The following is a 24814-nucleotide window of genomic DNA, read 5'->3' as shown; positions in this document are numbered from 1 at the left end:
CTAGAGGGTTTTGGACCAACGTTAAGATGATCACTCTGGTTGCTCTGTCTAGACTAGACTAGAGGGGGCAAGAGCAGAAGCAGGGAGGCCAGTTAGAAAGTTATTGCAATGATCCAGGTGACAGAAAATGGCTTGGGCTATGATGGTAGAAGTGATTGGGTTCTAAATGTAGTTAGGAGGTAAGCTGATGGATTTGTTGGAGACAAGGGTTCATAGGGCCTGTGATTCAGGGCCTAGTGTTAAAGACTGTCAGGCTCTTGAAAGAAGAGACTGTTAGGCCCCTCTCCCAGATCCGTTTGAGGCCCAAGTACACTGAGTTACCCCAGAGGCAGCATTGCAAACTGGTGCTTTGAGTTGGAGGTGGAGGACAGAACGCAGGGAGAGAGGGTAGAGGCATGAGCTTTCCTATTCGGGGACAGATCCATGCCTTGTGTGCAGCAGACCCCATCCCACACTAAGATGGCAGTAGTTGTAGCCATGGGATGCCAGGGGAAACTGCATGCCTAGTGCCTTAACACATTTTGTTTGGAGGAGAAGAAGGACAGATTGCATTTTCGCCCACCCATACCAAGAGAGGACTCATAGCCAGATTAATTTGATTTAGAAAAACAAAGTGCTATGTCATTTCCCATGCCCCTGTTTTATACAGCAAATCTAGACCAATTATACATATTTTATAATGTTTTACTTTTGTTTTTAAAGACATTTGCGCATTACTTTTGTTATCAGAACAAATACAAAGATATTTTAGAAATAATGGCAAAATGGTCAACAGTAATCAATTAATTCAGAGGGTCAGGAGTTAGGTTATTGAGAAAAAAGTAAGGTAAGAAGTGGTGTCTTCAAGGAGGTGGCAGAAGGCAGATGGTAAATGATTAAGAATGGAAAGGAGGGTATAAGAAATTGAAGCAGTGAATTTAAGCCTCATTTGAGAAGCTTGGCAAAGGAAGGAAAGAAACAATGAATGACCAGAACAAACATATGCCACGCAATTCTGAATAAGGTTTATTAAATAGTATGTACAGCAAATGTAGTAATTCAACACATCTATTTATCAAATCAATCCACTGCAATGAAGAAAAATAAATGAACAGAAAAATCTATGTCTGCACAGGACATGCTCTCAGTGTGTAATTTAAATGGCAATACTTTAAATTAATTGGTTATATATAATGTCAGTTATTTTTCTTTCAGAATATAATCTTTTTTGTAGTAACCTATTCTAGCAATAGGACTTAATACGACTGCAGATAAATAGGACTGCAAAAACCAAAAACCCAAAATAATGAAATTAAAAAGGAAAAAAAAAAACTGTAACTGAGATCATAGTTACCTTCCCTCCCCAATAGAATACTTATCGTAAATTTTAACACTTTACAATGGCTATTTTTGTGCTAAAAATCTGTAGGTGAGTTATTTGGAATTCCTTCATTTAAATAAAAATGCAAAAAAACTTCATGAGTTCCTTCACCCCCTTCCATTCAAATTTTTAAAATTATTTTTCTATACAAGGTAGGTACATGGGCTATACAAAGTTAAATATACATATTTACAGTCCCACTTCTTAAGCACATTTTTTTTTTTTTCTTTTACTGATCCCAGAGAGACTGCAAAAGATAAGGAGTTTGGGGCTTGCCTTTACCCGGAAGCATGGCTAATATATCAAAATGTGTTGCAAGGCATGCCGCCAATTAGTTGCACTTGCTATTAATAAACCAGTATAAACATTTCAGCATAAAAATAGGTACTTTATATTACTAAATGTCTGAAGACAAAAGAGCAATTGGAAATCTGTTTCTTGTTTCATCATACATAGGAAGGCGACGTGATGCAAATTTTAACACAAGATTTTATTAAAGACGGGCAAATTGGTGAGGCATACCTGAATTTCTGGAGATATACAAATGCGTGAGGCTGGCATCATATGCAAATGTGGCTTTACAAATTGGTTTTATTTTCTAGCTGTATTTAAAGAGGTGTTCCAAATTACCTACTAATCAAGAAGCACCCCTGAAAAAACTATTAGATAAGATAGTGTTATTAATGGTTTGCATCTAAAGACCAGGAAACACATTAGCCAATATATTCCAAAATCAGTGAAATGCTGCCGTGCGAATTGCACGTGCATATGCATTTTTACTATATTCCCTCAGAGACAGTAAAAAAAAAAAAAAAAAAAAAAACCCAAAAAAACAGTGCTCTCAGATGGTGGAGCAGACCTTCCAAAGCAAGAGGTCTTACTCTTACTGGGTTTTAAGGAAAATCAGGAAGTCTCCTTCTACCCAGAAAGCTCACCCCCTCCAGTTCCATAACCTTTTCCCTTGGGATTAAGGCCCTGCTCTGTCATACTTAAAAACAAATGTCTGTGGGAAGAGGTAACTCATTCCTATTATCAATCATTTACACCTTAGTGTGAATGAATTAGTGGCAGTTTCTTTCCTGAGAACAGGATTTGAAAGAACAATAGGGAGAAAGTGAGGGTACTGTGGCTGTCTGGTGGGGGATGGGAAGCTGGTGGGATCCTAAGATGGATATTTGTGACAGCAGCTGAGGCACAGGCATTGAAAACAAATTTTGCCTACCTGTAAAGACTCTAGACTTTGGGACAGTGGTCCTGGGGTAATTCTGAGATATATGCAGACAGCCAGGGGTTCCTGTACACAACCCTACCACCTAGAATTGCTACTCCTATTTGTAAGCTTGGATGTGTATCTGTGGGGGAAGATGAGAGTTTAGACTCTGGAAAATATTCCAAGTATTTCCAGCTATGAACTACCCTCAGACAAAGGTTCTTCCAGCACTCTAGTTGTTTAAAAGTGGGCTAATGGAGATGGCAATATGACAATGCTTTCTAGGATCCCTCCAGGGAAAATTCATCTCTTCCTCCCTCACACCCTTCTTAGCACATATCACAGTCTCTCTTGATTAAGTTCGTTTTCCTGTGTCTGTCTCCCCAATCACCTCTGAGTTTCTGGTGGGCAGGGAATGGGTCATTTCTGTATTTGTCTCACTCAGTGGTCTAAGAGAGGCCGATAAACTTCCTTGAGTTGGACAGAGTTGTGACCAAGCAGCCCGGGCGTCATAGGGGCCTCTCTCTTCTGATCTGGCCCCCACAAAGAACAGACGTCCTGGTTGCTGCTGGTAGTGGCAGAATTGCTGCTTCAGTCTGAAGAGAAGCCTCGCCAGGGTGTATTCAGATTCACAACCCTGGTTACTACATTTTGTGTGATCCTTGAACTCCTACAGGGAGTAGATCTGGAGCCACGGCAAACCCTGGGCATGTCTTGCTTATGGTTGTCCCCCCAGCAGCCAGAGTACATTGGTGTATGTTAAATGAATCATTGAACATCATTTTTGGTTTTCTATGAGAATAGGCCTCCCAATTCTAAACTGTCCCAGACAAACACAAGCCAGAAAAGAAAACTTAGCAACAGTGCTCTGATAAATGCAGCTGCACTGTCCTGAAGGTAACCATTTCTAAAAGCCAAGGATATGGGAAAAGAATGAACTGCAAGTGGCCTCCAGAGCCACAGGGCTTCCTGACTTCACCACTCAGAAAACAGACATAACCTATCTGCTTGGCCATCTGTTCCCCAATTCTCATGGGCAAACCTTGTGTGCTTTTCTGTCTGAACACCAGGGCAGTCAATGGCACTACTGCACAGCAGGCTGAATGCATTGGGTGCCTCAGTTTTGCCTCCGTTTCCCCATCCACATCTCAGCAGGTTGAGTGAGGGATTTGGTCTTGGGCAGTGTGGGGGACTCCATCTTTGTCTAGGGACAGTCTTGGTAGCTCAGACTGACCTCCAGCAGCGTTACAGGATCAGCTGGCTCCAGGGAGCTGAGAAACGTAGGCTGGGGGTCTTGGTGCATTCTTGGGCTTGAAGCCTTCAGGCTCAATGATTCCTTTGAGATGGGAGCTCTCTAAGGCTGGGGCAGCAGGAGGCATTTCTGGCTAACTCTGCTCCTGGACTATGCTTCAGGTCAGATTATCCAAGAGGTGGAGGGGACGGGAAAGGCTGAAGTGGCTCCCAGAAGCGGCTAAGTAAATACAATTTGCTTCAATTATTTTTGCTCAGCACACTAGTTCGGCCCTGTCTAACACACAGTAACCTTAGACAGGCTTGGGTTTTAAACACAACACTTCTCTGTCCCTGTCTTTTGCTTCTTACTTTATCCACTGTATTAATTTTCCTACTGACTCAACTAAAAAGATCAGTTCATGAATGACGCTTCATCCTCCAATAAAAATAATCTCCATGGTTTTCAGTCTTCTTACAGATACAAAGGTTTTACATAGTTGCCTGGAAAAGTACCAAACTGCCTTGTCCTTCTTGAAGTACCTATGAAAAAACACACACATACAAAACATGAGAAGACCCACTTGCTTGAGTTGAGACAGCACACTGCAGAGATTTCTGCTCCAAAATCCCTTGTAACAGTCCTGCAGCTTAGAGAATACCATATGGTTTCCAAAGTCCTTTCCTCTATCTTATCTCACTCAGGCTGCCAAATAATGCTGGGTGGTAAGCAGTGTAGGCATTTCTAGTACTCCTGTTTTTCAGAAGAAGGAACCCAGGTTCAGAGAGTAGAAGTAACACGTCTGAGGTCCCACTGCTTAGTAACTATCAGAGGCAGAATCTGAACCGAGGTCTTCTGACTCCCAGTCCATTGCTCTTTCCAACACTTCTGCTTTGTGGAGGAATTCATACATTTATCTGACACAAGAAGATACCTGAGATTTAGATTTTCTAAACCATGCAGTTTCTAAAAGCCCACTGACTGTGGCCACCCATCAAAAGGAAATTCCTATTGAGCTTGTGCCTAAGCCCCCAACTGAGTCCCTATCTTTGGTACTAACCTTGTTAGGGCTCCTGCTAAGCCAGGAGCACTGAGGCATCTGGGAACAAAGCCCTTCCTGGGCTGCTCCAGATGCAGCACTGCTGATCCTTAATCTAGTTCCTTCCCTTGGGATTCTCTCTCTAAAGCAGGAGTGGCAAATATATGTTGTATCATCATTATCGTCTCTTTAGCAGACATCCCAATTTGATAATTGCACCCTTATCACGATTGGCTTAGATTTGGCTTCGGAATCCTGTTGTACACAACATCTCAAGCAGCCACTACCAGTGGGTTGGAATTACTACCCAAAGTGAAACTTCTAAGCTAAAAAAATATGTTAAAGCTTAGGACATCTAAAACATCTAGTTGAACTCCTATGGAGAATGGCCAAGAAGGTTAGAGAACTGAGATGGCAGGGTACAGAGATAATAAGAACCTTGCCTAGGGCCACATAGCTAGTTAGCATCTTTCCTTATGGATGAGAAAAATGAGTTCTGCTAAGGCTACTTTATTTGTAGTTTGAAAATGCTACTTTTCAAAGTGACTGAGGAGGCTGGGCATGGTGGCTCACGCCTGCAATCCCAGCACTTTGGGAGGCTGAGGCAGGCAGATCACTTGAGGTCAGGAGTTCGAGACCAGCCTGGCCAAGACAATAAAACCCCATTTCCATTAAAAATACAAAAATTAGCTAGGCGTGCTGATGCGGGCCTGTAGTCCCAGCTACTTGGGAGGCTGACGCAGGAGAAGCGCTTGAACCCGGGAGGTGGAGCTTGCAGTGAGCCAGGTTTGTGCCACTGTACTCGAGCCTGGGTGACAAACCAAGACTCTATCTCAAAAAAAAAAAAAAAAAAAAAAAAGCGAGTGAAGAGTTGAAGGATGCAAGGAAGATACTCATCCCAAAATATTTCCTTTACCCAGCTGCCTGGCAGGCCTTCATTAGAGAACTGGTGCTCCTTCCCACACCTAAGTTCTCATAAAAATATATATATATTCCTGAACGAGTTTAACAGCTAGTGCATACTAGCGCTGCACTCTCTAAAATGTTAGCCACGTGTGACTACTGAACACTTGAAATATAGCTAGTCTGAAATGAGCTGTGCTGTAACTATGAAATACACATTGGGTTTCAAAGACTTAGTATGAAAAGATGTCTGTAAAAGAACTCACTAACAATTTCTAATACTGATTACATGTTCAAATGGTAGCATTTTGAATGCACTGGGTTTACAAAATACATTAGAATTAATTTCACTGGTTTCTTTTTACTTCTTTTCAATGTGGCTTCTAGAAAATTTTACATTTCATACATGGCTTACATTGCGTTTCCATTGGATTGCACTGCACTAGAGTGGTCACTGACTTCTCAGACCTGATTTCTACTGAACAGATGACTCAAAGTAGTGAGGGCCGTGGGCTTCTGTGGACCTTGGGAGGATGGGGCAGTTCTCTAAGAGGCTGGTGAGGACAAGGCAAATCTTTCTGACTTCTCATTCATGCTGAGGTCTTGCTGTCCTCACCACCCGAACCCTGATATTACTTTGCTTTAGCAAAGCCTTGCCAGAAAAATCAGGGAAGGGCTGGTCTTTGGAAAGAAGATGAAGGTAAAGCCACTTGTACAGGGAGAAACTGAGGCAGAGTGGGTCAATATCTCCCAGCATTATATTCATGCCTGAGCAGAAAGAACACAGATTTCAGGAGAGATGGGTGGCCTGAGTTCAAATCCTGACCCCACTATTTGCTACCTTGGTGATCTTGGCGTAGTTAATTAACTTCTTTGGGCCTCAGTTTTTGAATCTGATAGATGAGGATAATTCTTATCTTACAGGGCTGTTTGTTGAGAGAACATCAATAAAAGCATATCAAACACAGTGTCTGCTTTGTAACAGAATCTCAATAAATATTGATCTCTCTCCTTCTTGTAAAGGCAAATCCTTTAATTAAGCAGGCTGCTTTGATTAATATTATTGAAAGCCTGGAGTAAATAAGGTCTTTAGAATGTCTACGCATATGCCTGAGTTTCATGGTAGAGACATAGGCTCAGTCAACATTTTCTTGTGTTATTTCATAAGGGTTTTAAAAATAAAATTTCCAAATGCAAAATAGACACATGCACAATATAAATATATGTGGAAACTAGGGCCGGGTGCGGTGGCTTATGCCTGTAATCCCAACACTTTGGGAGGCCAAGGTGGGTGGATCACCTGAGGTCAGGAGTTCAAGACCAGCCTGACCAACAAGGTGAAACCCTGTCTCTACCAAAAATACAAAAATTAGCTGGGCGTGGTGGCAGGTGCCTGTAGTCCCAGCTACTCGGGAGGCTGAGACAGGAGAATTGCTTGAACCCAGGAGGCAGAGGTGGCAGTGAGCCGAGATTGCGCTACTGCACTCTAGCCTGGGCGACAGAGTGAGATTCTGTCTCAATAAATAAATAAATAAATAAAAATAAAAAAATAAAAAATACATGGAAACCCAATTAATAAATTTGACAACTACTCTTCTGTGCAGCAGATTTGGTTTCAGGTTCAACATTAGCAACATCGACACCATCATAATAGCAACACAGACTGGTGGCCCAGAATTCCCAAGGTCGTAAAAATCTGAGAAGGCTCTTCTTTCTGTGCAGAGAAGACTGCTTTGCTTTTTGCATGGCTCATCGCCCCGTTATTCCCTCAATACACAACTAGTAAGAAAAGCACGATGAGATTCTTACCAACAAACCATCCATCATCACATTTTTCCATGACATCAACGATATCTCCATCGCGGAGTTCCAACTCATCATCATTCTGTGGTATATAGCTATATAATGCTTGATAGCTAAATCTAAACATGAAAAAAAAGAATAGTAAGTGACTCAAATGTCGACAGGATTAAATAATGAATTTTTAAACTCCATTTCAAGTTCAGTCGACTTTTCAGTCGTGTTTCCTACTTATCAGTAGGGATAAAAGCATTTTATTGACTATTTCCCTAATAACTTAGCATTTGGGGAGATGCATTCAACATATAAGTTAATTAAGACTGAGGGATGGAGAACTTCTGACAAGCAAGCCATGATCAGTCTTACTTAGCTTCATTTGGTTACCATAGCCAAGCCTTTTTATCTAGAGCACTTCCTACTCTACCCCGACCTCTGCCTTTAAAGCAGTGGTCCCCAACCTTTTAGGCACCAGGGACTGGTTTTGTGGGAGACAATTTTTCCACAGATGGAGTGGGGTGGGGGGATGGTTTTGGGATGAAACCATCAGGACATTAGTTAGATTCTCATAAGGAGGGCATAACCTTGATCCCTCACATGTGCAGTTCACAATAGGGTTCATGCTCCTGTGAGAATCTAATGCACTGCTGATCTGACAGGAGGCAAAGCCCAGGTGGTAATGCCTGGGGATCGGGGACCCCTGCTTTAAAGTAAACTAAGCCTTTTCCTTAACACAGGATAATATATGTAGATTATCAAGCATAATCAGAAGTTATTTGGGCCCAGAGACATTACATTCTGGTCATACATATGGAGAACATAAAACATTTGTTTTTTAAAAAAAGTGTGTGTATAATAGTCATATATAATATATATAATAGCTACATATATGGCTATTAAAAGTACATTCCAATTGTCTCACTGTTTAGCAAAACTATCTTGAGTTTCTTTACATGCCTAAACACATTTCATTCACTGCTTTTAAATGTGGATGTCATTTTTCTGAAACCCTTGAAAGTTTTTTTCTTTTTTCTATCCCAGTGAGCGTTGAGGGCAAGATTTTTATTTACTTGCTAGTTGGCCTAAGGCATTGGGTCGGTGCTGTTTTGTCTGTTCTAGCAGCCACTGGAGACAGCTGGACTGCTTGTGGTGAAACCTGATCCTTGCTTTGGCATCAAGGAAAAGCTTTGTTTTTATTTATTTCTTCGACAAATACATAAGAGGCACCTACTATGCACCAACTTTACAACTCTGTTTACTATTTTGAGACACAACAGTAGCAGGCAAAACTGTAAATGAGCCAGTCATCTACCATTTCCAGTAGATGTCAATGAATTCCAGTGTGCAAGCAAGAAAGACTAGAAACAAGCAAGTGGAAGTCAGTTCCCAGAAACAAGAGGTTCATTCTGCTCTGCTAAAACCAGAGGCACAACTTCACTTTCCATATTTATCCAAATGTATTGATAATTTGGAGGATGGATCTGGTTGCCAGAAGGTAGGTCTCAAATGAGGAATTAAGAGATGCAGATCAATTTCCAATCGGTAAATAAATACTTTTTTTTTCATGTTTCTGTATTTGCTTGCTGTCTCCTACTCAATTTGGAGTCCCCTACTAGCCTCCCAATACATGCCCCTTGCCAGCTTCTTAGAATGCCGGGGCCCTTTAACTCCCACCATGGCTGCTTTGCCAGCCTCAGCCCTGGGAAATAACTCCAATATCTGCTTCTCTGTTTTCACTCCTAGACAGTGGAGACTGGCTGGACAAAGTCCCACACTCTTGCTGCTTGGGTCCCCAAGTCAGCTCTAATTTGGGATGAACCTCATACTCCTCAGAACATTGTCCCATGGGGTCCTTCCCCCAGCTTCCTGCCAATCCTGATGCCCCATGCTCAGCCAAGAGCTCTCACTCTGCCCCCACTTCTGGAGACCAAAGCTTGCTGTGGGCAGCACCTTAATCCTCCTCCCCTCCAGATTTAAGTCTCTGTGCCTCCACTCACCTTCCTACCCCTGCTCACACATGTGAGGAAAGAAAGGTCCCTTCTCCAAGCCATGTTGAACCCCCTTCCTGGGCTCTTCCTTCACTTAATTTTTTTTTTTTTTTGACAGCGTCTCGCTCTGTCTCTAGGCTGGAGTGCAATGGCACAATCTCGGCTCACTGCAACCTCCGTCTCCGGAGTTCAAGCGATTCTCCTGCCTCAGCCTCCTAAGTAGCTGGGACTACAGGCGCATGCCACCACGCCCAGCTAATTTTTGTATTTTTGGTAGAGACAGGGTTTCACCATGTTGGCCAGGACGGCTCAATCTCTTGTCCTCGTGATCCACCCACCTTGGCCTCCCAAAGTGCTGGGATTACAGGTGTGAGCCACCGCACCTGGCCTCACTTACATCTTATTTGCATTAACTGGCATTTTACTCTGGTAAAATTTGCTTGTCTCTGCACCCTAAAAACACCTCCCTTGCCTCTGCGATTCCCTTGATCTATAGCCCCCTGCCTTCCAGTCACCATTGACCCTTCCTAACACAGCACTTGCCACTACCCCTACTAACACTAATACTGCCATATCAGAGGTCCCCAGGGATTTTTCCAGTTGCCATGGAAAATGCCTGGTGGACATTTCTCATTTCCCACTCTTGGCCTCTCTGGGGCAGGTGACACTGCTGATCAGATGCTGTAGCTGTTCTGTGAAGTGAACGTCTTAGACCCTCACTGGCATCTCTTGTTGCCCTTCTCTGTCTCTGTGGCTGGCTAGGCTTCTTTACCTGTATCTCTGTTGGTAATTATACTCACTTCCACGGTTACAAAATGCCCACTTTGTCCTGGCTCAGGCCCTCATGGCTTCTTAGCTGGATTGATGTCTTCTAACAAACATCTTTGTCCCTGATCTATGAAATCTGCCCTCCACTCTGTTGCCAGAGTTATCTCCCTACAACAAAATATGATCAATATGTTCCTTACTTCAAAAACCTTCAATGGCTCCCTAGTACCTGCAGAATAAAATCCAAACTTACTTCAACTGCATTCTGGAATCTACCATCTGGTCCCATCCCACCTCTGAGCTTCATCTCTATCTCTTCCATGAACCATATGCTGCAGCTACACGGGCCCTTTCAAGTTCTCCAAATACCACCCACTCTATGCCTTTGCACATGTGGTCCTCACCTCTGGGAAGATATTTTCCTCCCTTTTCTAGCTCTCAGAATCCAGTTTGTCTTTCAGTGTTTGGTCCAAATCTCTCTTTCTCTGTGCACAGAGTTTTCTCCTATGTGCTTAAAACATGGGAGATATCCAATAATTTTTTATGAATGAATGAATGAAGCAACCCTTTCATTCATGGCTGGTCAGAATTAACTATTCCTTCCTCTATATTCCCACTACACTAGCACTGAAACCAGTCAGCACAGCTCTCATTTGACACTCTACAGCAGTTAATCTTTACCTGTCTCTCTCTCCCAGCAGTCTATGATGGCCTTTATTTACCTGCCACCTGTTTTCACCTTGGCTGATGCAGACAATGGCCTTCACTGGAAATCCTCAGGAGAGAACCTGGGAGTAATTCACTCATTCCTGCAAATGACTGCCCCATATTCAGCCAGTGACCCACTTTGTAAGACCAACAGTCCTCTGAGAACATGAGAATCGAAGTTCACCAGGGGTACTTACAAATCCTGTGAGGTTTGACTCCTGTCGGGGGTGACTCTTCGCTGCTGGGCTTGAGGTTGCTGAGAAATGATTAAAGATGATTTATTGTCAGAAGGGGATACCTTGTGATGAAAGTCAAGGGGATGAGAAACAGTGCTGCAGTAATGAACAGATTTTTCGGCAATGTTTATGATCTCATTGCAAACCGCTTCCTGTGAGGTGGCCCCGAGATATCCAGAAACCCCAATAAAACAGTCAACATGGGGACAAAAAAAAGAAAGAGAGGAAGAGATGTAACATTCCAGACGAAGCACATAAGTCCAGGGAGAAAACAGAGTTGAAGATCCAGGTTAAAAAAATAGATATTCCAGTAGTGGAGTGCAGGAGGGATCCAGGCGTAAGCATGGAAAAACAGGTAAGATACAGAAGAATTTGGGATTTAGTAAGAATATTAAAAAAAAAAGACAGCAGCATAAAAGCCTGAAATTAGTGAGTAACTGTTACAAATGGAATACTTTAGCGTAGAAATGCAAGTATGTATCCCAATCATGCACTAATACATTAATTTAATCCCACATATAGGCAGAGTAGAAATATTGTCTCTAAATTCCTCTGCTCTTTTCCAGGGGCTGGGGGTAATGGAGTGGCCTAACATCTCGCTCTACTACAATAGCCACAGAATTCTTGTAAATAATGTTTCTGTGGGTTAACCAGGCATTCTAGTCTAGATTCCAGAAGTAAGGATCAGTAAAAATTCTCTTTAGAAAAGCTGCAGTCTTATTCAACAGGCATCTTACCACATAGCTCTTTTCAGATTCTGTGAGATCAGGTCCTGCTCTCAATGAATGATGAGAAAGCTGTGATCACCAAGCAAATTATAAGGGAGACATTTTAGCAGATGTCACATTGGAAAGGATTCAAAATAAAAGCATGAGCAAATCCACGTACCACACCATCACGCTTGGATGACACCGGATACTGGCAGCCTATGGCTACCAAGTCTCCACAACAACACGGTGGGTGCACAGAAGAAAATGCAAATGTAGAGTTAGAAGCAAGCATCCAGGAAATGAAATGGGAAATTGGAAACATGGCTGCAGTGAAGTGAGGATGAACAACACAGGGTCCCCAGATTGGCAGAAGAGAGACTCAGAAAGGCCATCTTAGCCAGGTCCCTTCACACATATTGGTCCCCTCACGCTCAGCTAGTAAGCATCTAGGGAAGGCGGCTGAAACCAAAGCCAGTTTTGGTTATTTTGTTGACTGGAAGCCTCCTCTAGCAGAGCAGACCTGTAGAACCATCAAGTCTGTTGTATTTCAGAAACTTATAAAAACTGAAAAAGGGAATAACATTTTTGAAAACTTCCTTGGTAATATATGAAGTATCAACCAAGACCATTCCCCTGGAAAAATCTGCAAATGACACACTCCAGTGAGGTATGAGATGAGTTCAGATAGCTTGTAGGACAGAGCTTGCTTCCAGAAATAGGACTGTGTGTGACGAAACTGTCACTCTTCACTCACCAACCCAGGTACCACATGCTGACATAGAAACACAGGTGCAAACATGGCCAAGCAAACCCGCCTTTTGAGTGGGGCTTCCATTGTAGAGGCCAGGCCTTCACTGGAAGAGTGTTTGGAACCATGTCCCCCAGAAAGGACTCAATTCCAAGCTCTAGGAAGTTTTTCTAAATAAATACCCTGAAGAGCCATCCTTGAAAAAATCCTCCAGGTAACATGCAATAATAGCAACAGGCCGGCCAGGCATGGTGGCTCATGCCTGTAATCCCAGCACTTTGGGAGGCCAAGGTGGGAGGACTGCTTGAGCCTGAGAGTTGGAGACCAGCCTGGGCAACAAAGCAAAACCCCATCTCTACAAAAAAATACAAAAATTAGCTGGGTGTGGCAGCATACACCTGCAGTCCCAGCTATTTGGGATCAACTGAGCCCGGGAGATTCAGGCCGCAGTGAGCCATGATTGCACTGCTGCACTCCAGCCTGGGTGACAAAGCAAGACCCTGTCTCAAAAAAATAAATAAATAAAAATTAAAAGAATAAAGCAATAGGCCACAACTCCAGGGTCTTCTAGACGGGCACTTAGAAATCTTTTGTGCATGACCCACCTGTTTCACAGACAGACACAGAAAGAGTGGGAGTCTCCCCTGAGGTCACACATCAAGTCAGTGGTAGGCTTTTCTCTTGGCTTCATCTATTGTCCCATCTGACCTTGTCTTTTATCCTCAGATCATCTTCTACCTTATCAAGTGTGCTCACTGACCTCATCTTCAGTGAGTCCCTCAGAAACCCTGGAGTCAGGCAGGACAGGGTTTATCATTGTTTTCTTTAAAAACCCAGGAAGCTGATGCTCAGAGGGGTTTCATGCATTCCTCAACATCACACAGCCAGTAAGAGGTAAAGTGGCTCAGCTGCTCTTTCCGCTCCACCAGACCACCCTCTCCTGTTCACCTCCACTGGAAATGTCCTCAGCCATCAGCACACCCTGCAGGACTAACTTCCATTGCAGGCATCATTTCAATACCCCTGTCCTTTTGGGAAGCCTCTTCAAGTTCTCCAAAAACCTTCTAAACTGCAACCACTCAAACCAGTCACCTTGCACTCTGACAGAAGTAAAGGAAGAGGCGGAACTAAATGGGCCATGTCATGCTTCTTCTACAATGACTCTGGACGTTAGGTCTTTGCCGGGTGACTGGGAGCCGACCTTGTGTGGCTCCAATACCACCCACCCTCCACTCGCTGCCTCTGGATTAAGGTGTCCATATCACAAAGGAAAGAAATGGACATTTCCAAGTACCTTCTATGCAGGCTTTCAGAAGAATGAAACTTCTGAAATGTCACCTTGAGTGGGTGACAATGACAGGCAGATTTTAACATGACAGAAGGGAGAACTTCCAAACAATCCAACAATACAAGGGGCTGCCTCAAGTGGAAATGAGTTGGCTGCCACGGCAGCTGTTTAAGCTGAGGCTGCTGTGGACTATGACTAATTGGGATATTGTAGAGCCACCCTTCTTAGACTTTAATGTATATAGCTATCATCTGGGATCCTGTTAAAATGTAGACTCTGACTTGATACACATGGGCTGTATTGTGAAATTCTGCATTTCTACTTGGTAGTGCTGACACTGCTGGTTCACAGACCAACTGTAGGCAGCAAGGGTGCAGAGGACCTCAACTGCCCTACACTGAGATTCTTTGGCTACAGTATGCCAAGACTGGTGGTCTGGGTCACACCTCATGAAAACAAAAGTTCTCATAAAAAACAAAATATTTCCAAATTCCAGCTGGTGGCCTCATGACCTCAGGTCAAATGTGGTATAAAGAGAGGATGTAGACAATCTCTTGGCAAGATCTCCATAGTTTACAGGAACCTAGCCTCCTTCCACTCAACTTCGTTCATCCCAAAGGAGTGACTGGAATCAATTATCCAGCAAACAATTTGGTGCTGAAAAGAGGATCAGTGAATCAAATATAGTAAGAAGAACTTGATATTTTACAAACATATATAGGTCCATTACATATCTGACTTTTGTACTAACCCTCTGACTTGAGGAGTGCAGAATAAGGAATTTAAGGCTCAGAGGAGTTCCATCCCAGGCACTACTTCTTTTTTTTTTTTTTTTTTGAGACGGAATCTTGCTCTGTTGCCCAGGTGCGATTTGGGCTCACTGCAACCTCTGTTTCCCAGGTTCAAGCAATTCTCCTGCCTCAGCCTCCCAAGTAGCTGGGATTACAGGCATGGGCCACCACGTCCAGCTATTTTTTTTGTATTTTTAGTAGAGATGGGGTTTCACCATGTTGGTCAGGCTGGTTTCGAACTCCTGACCTCAAATGATCTGCCCACCTCGGCCTCCCAAAGTGCTGGGATTACAGGCGTGAGCCACTGTGCCCAACTCCACTTCTATACTCTTGTCCTTTTGGGAAGCGTCTTCAAGTTCTCCAAACCCTTTCTAAACTGCAATCACTCAAATCAGTCACCTCGGACTCTGACAGGAGTAAAGGAAGAGACAAAACAAAAGGGGCCATTTCATGCTTCTTCTACAATGTCTCGAGACGTTAGGCCTTTGCCAGGTGGCTGGGACCTGACCTTGTGAGGTTTGTACGAGGTAGTGTGAGAGCTGAGCCCTTTGACATCTAATCTCCACCACCTGCCACCTCCCTCTTGGGTCATGATTAGATTGCATGTGTAACTATGATAGCAACACCCAATTTCTGCCTTGTCTGAAAACAGGCACTATCTATCATTTCTCTTCTTGAATACTTTTTACTCTAGGTGTTCAAAGACATTTCCTTATGTAAAAGATACGGTGTACAGTAATAGCGTCCAATTATTAATTATGAACTATAGTACCGGAAGCGATACTGATGGTCCACCTTGTACCTTCCTTGGTCTCAGGCCATACTCAAAGCTAAGGATAATCATCATCACAGCTTTAACATCTGTATAGTACAAACTTAACCCCATTCCTGAGAGGTAGGGATGACTGGGTGCCTCACTTAGCGTTTGCTGAATAAATGAAGAAAGGTGGCAAGATAAACATATATTCTATTAGCTAAGACTCAATTTCTTTCTGTTTAGATTTAAGTGAAATAGCTCATAAAACTGAAATGTAAACCAGTTTTTTTTTCAAGGGACAGAGACATGGCATGGGGGTAGACCCTCAGTGGAAATAAAAAACCATTACTATCTATCACAAGAATCAGCCCTTCATTTTGAAGGCTGTTTATCCTTAGCCACTTTACAGCTTTGTACAGTGCTTCTTCTGGACCTATCCTGTCCAAGATGGTAGCCAGTAGCCACAGGTGGCTGTTGGACACTTGAGATGTGGCAAGTATGAAGTGAAATGTGCTATGTGTAAAAATTTCAAAAACTTAGTACAAAATAAAAAATGTAAAATCTCAGTAATAATTTTTAGATATATTGGGTTACAATATATTACTAAAATTTCAGTTGTTCCATTTTACTGTGTCTACTAGAAGATTTTAAAATCACACATGTGGCTTACATTATATTTCTACTAGACAGTGCCTCTCTGAACCCTCCCCAGGTCCTCAGCATCTGCCCTTATTTAAGCCTAAGAGAAGACACAAGTTCTAACAAGGACTTCATCTAGGGTTAAGAATAAAGTTAAGAATAAAAAAGAATAAAGTTAAGAATAAAAAAAAATGCTAAGGACATTTCCGACTCTGGTGATGGCATTCTAGTTTTTCACGTGTTTACAAAAACAACCAGCCCAGCGCATGCATACACACACACACACACACACACACACACACACACACACACGCTGCACTCCCCTCCTTGCCCCCATTAATAGGAAGCAGGTGACAGTCCTTGATCCAGAAATTGCTTTCTTCCGTATTTGTACACAAGACACAAGTCGCTTCTCTTGGCCTGGAGTGCTTGCTTCATTCTCCCCAAGTGGGTGACCCTGCATGCGTCCTTGCTGTTGCCCTTCTACTTTCAGTTCACAGAAATCCCCCAGAAATCAGATCTTAGCCTCCCTGGAGCTGTTAATCCCTCTGGATCCACAGAACACCTGGCGCTACTGTGGAGTTACTAAGCATCCGCTTCCAGCTTTGGGTGTGTGCCAAAATAGATTGGGCCCAAATAGATTGCACACAGGCTACAGAACAGCAGGAAGTCCTGAAGATGTGGATAGGACAGAGAAACTCAACTTCTCCCTGGCCCCAAATCCCCTCTAAAAACAGCACGAGGCTCTGCTGCTCCCCTAACCTGCCCGAGTCTCACAGGGACGGCACTCCTCTAGTCGTCTCACATCCCAAGTCTTCTCAGACCCCACCCCACCTTTCTGGTGACCTACCCTGACCTCCCAGCGGGACAGTGAGAAAATCCGGGTTCCAGGCCATGCTCTGTACTAATTGATTGTTTTGTGAACAAAATGCTTAACGTCTTATGACTTCCAAGTTCTAAAATACATAAGAGGATTGGACATAATTTACATAAATGTCCTTTTTGGCTCTAATGCTCTATGATTGCAATGTGCCTGTCCTATGGGTTAAGAAGTAGGAGTGGGTAGGGGCTGACTTGGCTTAAGGGAGGCAGCACCCTACTCATTGCTTACTGAAGACTGGGAGGGAGAAGGCTTTTGACTGCAGCCTCCAGATATGGATGGAGTGCTCACTTCTGGAAGTATCTCAAGTGATTGCCCCAAAATAGTGATAGAAGATTTGCACCTACTGGAACATCATGGGCAAACTCTTCCAGAGGAGTAGAAAGGCCCGAATGAGTCAGTCTCCTGGGTTTAAGCTCCAGGAAACCACCAGAGCACCGTCAAAACAGCCTCTGACTCCACTGAGTTATCTTATTGAGTATGCTGAGAAAAAGACCACAGCTTAAATATAAAACTAATTACAAACAGCTAGTTCAATTGCTTACCATCTAGATTTTATCTCCTTGCAAATCACTCACTAGACAACACATTAACTTTGTTGTAATTTGAATCTGATTACAACACTGAACTTAAATGCTCAGTAAATATTCAACCAATGCTCAGCCTTCTCTTCATAGACTATCATACAGTCTTCTCTTTCTTTCATAAGACAGTTAGGGGAGTAATGGCAGATACATATTCAAGTGTGAAGAAACCAAAGGCTTTCCAAGAATAGCTTATGCCTTTATACTGAAGGTAAAATAAACTAATTTGGGGAGCACAAATTCCAAATTTTCTAAATTCTCGATTTGTGTAACCCAACGTAAAATGATTTTCCCATCATTCTTTATTTTCTTCTCTTTCCACCCCCGTGCCCACCATTTTTCTCTCTTAGGTGGAACAGGGTAAGGTGGATAAAGTAAACGACTTTTGTTTCATTTCCCTGGTACCTCAACATCACACAACAGGTATTTATGGTCCCATTACAGGCTTTGCGCTAGCTGCTTTCATCTCTATTATATTTCATTTAATTCTCATAGTAACTCAAGAAGGTGGTCAACATTGACCTCATTTTACAAATGAGAAAACAAAGACCTGCCATGTGTGAGTTGGGAATGTGAACAGTTAGTATTGGAACATCTGTCTCTCAGACTCCAAGTTCTGCACATTCCACCACACCCCAACTTTCAAGGTTTGTGCTCTGCCAGAGGAAGATATCAGAAGAGCTAGAGAAAGATGCTGACCAACAGGTCACCTTAATTTGTCCAGTACCCTGTGGCTGGCACTTTCTACTGACATGCTCCATTCTCCTAACACCTTTATAAGGGTAGACACTTTAGCTTTGGGTCTTAGTCCCTTACCCTTTTTTTTTTTTTTTTCTGTTGTCCAGACTAGAGTGCAGTGGTGTGATCAGGGCTCACTGTAGCCTTGACCTCCCAGACCCAAGCGCTCTTCCCATCTCAGCTTCCCAAGTAGGTGGAACCACAGGCACTCGCCACCACACTTGGCTAATGTTTTTATTTTTGTAGAGACGTAGTCTCCCTGTGCTGCCCAGACTGGTCTCAAACTCCTGAGCTCAAGAGATCCTCCTGTGTTGGCCTCCGAAAGTGTTAGGATTACAGGTGTGAGCCACCGTGCCTGGCCAGTTCCCTACCATTAGTGTTGAGAGAATACCTGCTGCTTATTTTTGTAAGTACTGCAGCCAATGTCTCTCCCCCTCCCGTAAGCTGTTAAACGCCCTCTATTTAGAGATTTCCCTTCTGAGTGAGTCAAAGGAAGATGTTTCCTATATTTACTTGAGTATCTTAACATTTAAAATTTCTTTTTTTCTAGCAGGTTCCATCACAGCTTCCTCTTCTATTTCTAATTTCCATCCTCAAGGCAGGCCTATGCCTCTGTTCTTATCTTTCTGGGAACTAACTTAGTTTCCTTGTGTTGAGAAGTATTCCCTGTGAAGTCACAGCTCTCTGTCTCAAGTTGAGTCACTTTCCCTCCTTCTCCTTTCTCTAAGCCTATAGTTTGTTCTTATGCTTCTCAGACAGATGCTTTGAGGACACATAGCTTTCCTGTATATTGAGATTTTATTTGATTAGCTTCCTTCCCTTTAGGAACCAAACTGACATCACAAAATTTCTGTCACTTTCCTCAGGCCTTGGTTTTCTCATCTCATTGTAAAAGACTGGAGGCGCTTAGCCTGGTGGTCTGTCACAGGTAGACTTGGGTGTGGGCCTTTTGAAATGATGCAAAACTGTGTGTCACTCTCCTCCCCAAACTACTGGCCTAGAGTCCTCGGGTGACCTCAGATTCTCAAAGGTTCTGTGATCCAGAAAAAGCTGTCAGTTACTGGAGTAGATGGTCTCTAAATATTCTCTTTAATTCAAAAATTCTAGGAGGTACTCTCACAATTTGTAAAAACACTTAAAAACCAAGGCTGGATGCCAGTCAACAAATAGTGCTCTGTCACAGAGAAACTCAGTAAATATTTGATCATGCAAACGATGGGATTTTTCAAGATGATCTTCCCTTTGCTTTCTTTTTCTTTCTTTTAGTGGAACAAACAGTTTGATCTGTAACTGACTGTGAACAATGAATTGAGATAACTCACTACCATCAGACCTGTCCCCCTTACTTTCTTTTTCTTTGTTTACTTTTTCAAATTTTTTTGAAATAGTCTTGCTGTGTCACCCAGGCTGGAATGCAGTGGCATGATCTCAACTCACTGCAACCTCCACCTCCCGGGTTCAAGCAATTCTCATGCCTCAGCCTCCCAAGTAGCTGGATTACAGATGTCTACCACCACGCCCGGCTAGTTTTTCTATTTTTAGTAGAGACAGCGTTTCGCCATGTTGGCCAGGCTGGTCTTAAACTCCTGGCTTCGAGTGATCTGCCTGCCTCGGCCTCCCAAAGTGCTGGGATTACAGGTGTGAGCCACCACACCCAGCCTACTTTCTTGATTGTTCTAAATGTTGTTGGCCAAAATTGCGCCCAAGAAAATCCAAGAACTTGGTTGATAATTCTGAATGCTTGGGCATTTTGTATGCACATTTTTCATCCAGTAAGTTAAGCTGTCCCTCAGAACAAAAACTAAACTTCTATTTTTCCATTGTGAAGGTCTGTAAGTTGATAATAAACCCCTGACTTAAATTTTTATATGTGTTCTTCTTTCTCATTTAAACTAAAATTCATGCAGGATTTTTATCCAATCAAAGGATATCAAAGCTAAAAAGAATGGCATTTGTCTTGTCTGAATCTTTTGTTTATGGACAGAGTAGCTGCCAGGAAAGAGAAGTGACTCAACAAAAGATACTTGACAAGCCAATGGCAGAGCTAGAGCTCTCAATCCAGTGCTCTTCCCACCCCATCCTGATTTCCCTGAAGACCCCTGCATTCATTTCATTCACTCTCTTCTGCTGTTCAGAGAAAAAACACACCTAAAAACATGGGCAACTGACCCAATGTGAAACAGTTTAGGAGTGAAAAGTCAAACCATTTCACAGGAAGTGTCCACACATCTGCAGAGTTGAGGGAGGTGGGCAGGTGACTGATTCAAAGGGTCACCATGACTCCTGACATAAGCTCTGGTCCCAGCCCCTTTCTCCAGAAACCCCCTTTTCTATTCACCTGTGGACACCAGAAGCCTCACCCAAACGAGGAATGCATCATTCTCCATGCACACCTTTCATGGTCCTACCTCTGGGCCTTTGCTTGAGCTATTTGCCTCGAGTCCCACTCTCCTGCTGTACACCTGTGAGAAAACCTCTTATTCTTTAAGGCTCAGATTAAATGCTACTTTTTTGAGGAGAGCAAAATCACTTGGTGACCATCCAGCAAGCCCCAGAGGCAAAAACTCCTTATCTGAGGAATTCAGAAGGGAGCAATGACCACCTGGTGACCATCAAACAGGCCAAATTCCTTATCTGGGAAAATTAGAAGTAATTAGACTTCCCTATCATTTAAAGCAGGCATCTGGTCCCAGATTTCTTTCCCTCCAAATTTATAAGTAACTAGAATTTCTACACATCTCTGGAACGGCATGCTGAAACTCATTGTACAACCCTTGCTGACATCGAGGCACCAAAACATCTACAGATGTAATCATTTATCATGACCTATGTGGCCAGTATGGTCCAAATTGCCCTTAAGCTTTTGCCTTAAGGTCCATAAATGCTCCTAAGGAAAACCCACCGCAGTGCACTCAGTCCTCTCTCACTGAGTACCCTGCTGCACCCTTTTGCTGCATTCTTTCTTTCTAATAAACTTTCCTTCTTCAAACCTATACTGTTATCAGTCAATTTTTCTTACCAACACTCAAGTCAACCACCTCCTCATGCTGGGTCTCTGACACCCTGCCTGGCATTTTTTTTCCTGAAGTCTCCAGACAACCACCTTCCTCCCTGGTTATTATTTCTCCCCATCTTGATCTTCCAGGATGTACTGTTTGTGACTCTCTTTCCTTATTCGCATTCTAATTATTTGGGAACAGGTCTTACTCTGCCGGTAAAGATCCTAAACTCCTTTAGTTGGAGTCAGTCATTGTTTGTCTTTTTTTTTTTTTTTGATACGGGGTCTTGCTCTGTCACCCAGGCTGGAGTGCAGTGGCCCTATCTCTGCTCACTGCAACCTCCGCTTCCTGGGTTCAAGTGATTCTCCCACCTCAGCCTACCAAGTAGCTAGGATTACAGGCATGCACCACCATGCCCAGCTGATTTTTGTATTTTTTGGAAGAGATTTTTGTATTTTTAGAAGAGATGGGGTTTCGCCATGCTGGCTGGTCTTGAACTCGTGACCTCAAGTGATCCGCCTGCCTCAGGCTCCCAAAGTGCTGGGATTACAGGTGTAAGCCACCGTGTCTGGCCTGCCTTTTCTTTCATTCAATAAACGTTCACTGAAGTGCCTTCCATACATCCGGTATCACGGTCCCGCCTTTGGAGCACTGATACTTTATGGGAACACAGGAAAGCAAAGGGGGCTGAAAGAGGCTCACACGGACCATTGCAGGGGCTATGGCAGCCCAAAGTCAGAGCACTAATCCACTCGTGCAGGGGTGGGGGAGGCTGTCAGGAAAGGTGTTAAAGGAAATCAGAATATTTTACTCCAAAATATATTTTTTGACATATTTTGACATGGCTGTCAGAGAGCCAGCAGAAAGAGGTAGCTCTGCAAAGCTGTCTTTTGTGCAGGATATTTGTATTTATAGAGAAAAATCTGCATTGATGAAGCCAGGTTTTCTCTGAGGCTTTCCCTTGTCTAGATCTAGAAAAGATTAACTGACAGTCTGACACCTTTAAAGGCCTAAAAGAAACATTTACCATCTATTCTCTCTGAGGCTGCTACCTGTGAGCTTTCATCTAAATAATAAGACCCCTTTGCTAGCCAAGCCTTACTTTTCTCCCTCCCATAACGTGTCTTGCTGCTTAAAATCTGATTTACCACCTAACCTGTCTTTGGTCATCCTCTGAGCCCCTACTCTTCTGTAACCTCAAGATGGTATAAGCTTCTGCACCCCATTGGTTGGGTCTTCATTCTGAAGGCTCCCATGTCACATAAAACTATGATCAAATAAATCCGTATGCCTTTTATCCTATTAATTTGCTTCTTGGCCAGGCGTGGTGGCTCACGCCTGTAATCCGAGGAGGCTGAGACAGGAGGATCACTTGAGGTCAGGAGTCTGAGACCAGCCTGGCCAACATGGTGAAACCCCATCTCTACCAAACAATACAAAAATTACCTGGGCATGGTGGCATGTGCCTGTAGTCCCAGCTACTCGAGGAAGCTGAGGTGGAAGGAGTCTCGAACCTGGGGGCAGAGGTTGCAATGAGATTGTGCCACTGCACTCCAGCCTGGGTGACAGAGTGAGACCCCGTCTCAAAAAAAAAAAAAGAGAAAGAAAAAACATTTTTACTTCTTGTCAGTAATTTTTAGGGAAACTTCAAGGACAAAAGGGAAACTTTCCCTTGGCCCCAACAGCTTCCTAGAAGTTACATCTAAATGGAAGCCCTGATGATGTTCACCCCTCTCTATCTCTTGCAGCTAAGTACCTGGAATATCCTAAATGTTTCAAAGAGTAAATGATCATAACCTTTCCGAATATCTTTTCATTTAAGGTTCTCAGGTAAAATTCCCTCCCATTATTGGTCAGATTCCCAACCTACCTCCCCAATACCTACAATAAAAGTGAACCTTTGTTTCAGCTCTTTAGTTCAGCAAGGAGAATAATGGCTGACAATTTTCTTGATACACAAACTGGTCTGGAATGCATTTTTCCAAATAAGCAACACAGCCTGTGGTCACGTCATCCTGATGGGGCTGCCAGAGAACAGTTGTCATACAAGTCCTTTCCATTTTTAGCATGTCTGTCACCCAAAGGGGGCCCAAGACACAGGAGCCCCTTCTGAAGGACCCCGTTTCCAGAGTTGTCAGCTCCTGCTCCAGCCACAGGAGGGGAAAGTGTGAGGGGGCTGAAGGGGAAGTGTGGGCAGCAGCCCTTTTCACACAAATGCCAGCTCTCAAGGGGGAGCGAGCCCCAGGCCACAGCCTGGGCACACCCATGGAGAAGGGGCTTGTGCCAGGAGGGCAGGAGGAAGGGAGGGGACAGGAAGTGGTACACTTGGGGTCTGGAGGCCCACCAAGAAAGGAACACCAAGTTTCAACAAGCCTGGCTTTCCAATCAACATAATCTTCAGTGTTGCCAGCTACTCCACTCCTACCCTGCCTTAGGAAGCAGGAAGCGTATACCCCTAACCTTACTCAGAGATCCGGCACCGTGCGCACTTCCTATACACACAGGATCCTGGAATTGGGCCGGAATGATGACTCAACACTGACGATAAGGATGTCCCCGGGTGCCTTGGGTTGACTTAGAATGTTTATAGAATTGTTCCTGTGTCAGAAACGTTTGATTCTTTCCAACTAGCCACTTCACCATCTCTTCTATTCTTTCCTCAACCTGTTCCAGGGCCAGGCAAAGCCTTTGCCAGATATTGCTGCTTTCCTACGGCCCCACACAGCAGCGGGTGACCCCACATATGGAGCCTTGGCATATGCCAAGCACCAACTTCCATGAATTACCTCACTGAATCCTTATGACTGCCCTACAAGGGATGGACTGCTTCCGCTCCTGCTTAGCATGTGAGAGGTTAAGTGGCTTTCTAGCAAAAGGCTAAGCCTGATTTCTTATAAATTGCCCCACGCTGGCTCAGCCTCAGTGATCCCCACTCCTGATATGCTGGCCCACCCATTGGCCCACATGTGCTTGGCTGGAGCTGGAAGTCTGGCCTAGTGTGTCTCAAGCCTCTGTGCTCCTGTGTACCCCAAGTATGCCTCTAATATTGCCCTGGTGATATTGCTAGGCTCCTCCTTGTTTTGAGGAGCCTTGAACTTAGGCTCCTCAAGAGGAGAGACAAATGACCTTTGTATTCTGCCAAGAGGCTGGTACCTGCAGACCTTATTCATAGACTGAATAACAACAGCCTCAAAGGGAAACTGAAGTTGCAAGCCTAAGGGTTAAGCACTATTTACTGTGGACATCATACATACTAGATACTTAATAAATGGCTTGGAGACATCTTCAGGAACTCAATCTGGGTCTAAGGAAGTTCTAAAAATATTCTCAGTTCTAGAAGCAGTTCTAGATCACCCAAGATGGTGGCTCTATAGCTTCCGTTTATAAAGTGCTGACCATGTTCCCAGGATCATAAGCCCTTGTACTCAACCACTCTTTGC

At 43.6% G+C, this 24814-nt stretch overlaps 1 protein-coding gene across 42 annotated transcripts in view; it reads right to left on the bottom strand.

Annotated features, from left to right (window-relative positions):
• Window positions 1-982: 982 nt before the first annotated feature.
• SORBS1 (sorbin and SH3 domain containing 1) overlaps window positions 983-24814 on the bottom strand; it is a 247838-nt gene continuing 224006 nt past the window's right edge. For 30 of the 42 annotated variants that reach the window (XM_030809195.1, XM_030809211.1, XM_030809199.1 and 27 more), the window contains 3 exons: window positions 11202-11392; window positions 7553-7665; window positions 983-4343 (listed from right to left, as the gene is read on the bottom strand). In XM_030809195.1, coding sequence (XP_030665055.1) covers window positions 4276-4343; window positions 7553-7665; window positions 11202-11392 — 372 coding nt within the window. In that variant the 3' untranslated portion in view covers window positions 983-4275. The remainder of the gene's footprint in view (window positions 4344-7552; window positions 7666-11201; window positions 11393-24814) is intronic. The other 12 variants (XM_030809224.1, XM_030809225.1, XM_030809227.1 and 9 more) reach the window with 1 other exon arrangement.

This window comes from Nomascus leucogenys, chromosome 3, assembly GCF_006542625.1.
Source record: "Nomascus leucogenys isolate Asia chromosome 3, Asia_NLE_v1, whole genome shotgun sequence".
NCBI lineage: Eukaryota > Metazoa > Chordata > Mammalia > Primates > Hylobatidae > Nomascus > Nomascus leucogenys.
The sequence above is the reverse complement of the archived record's forward strand: the minus strand, read 5'-3'. Positions and strand labels throughout refer to the sequence as shown.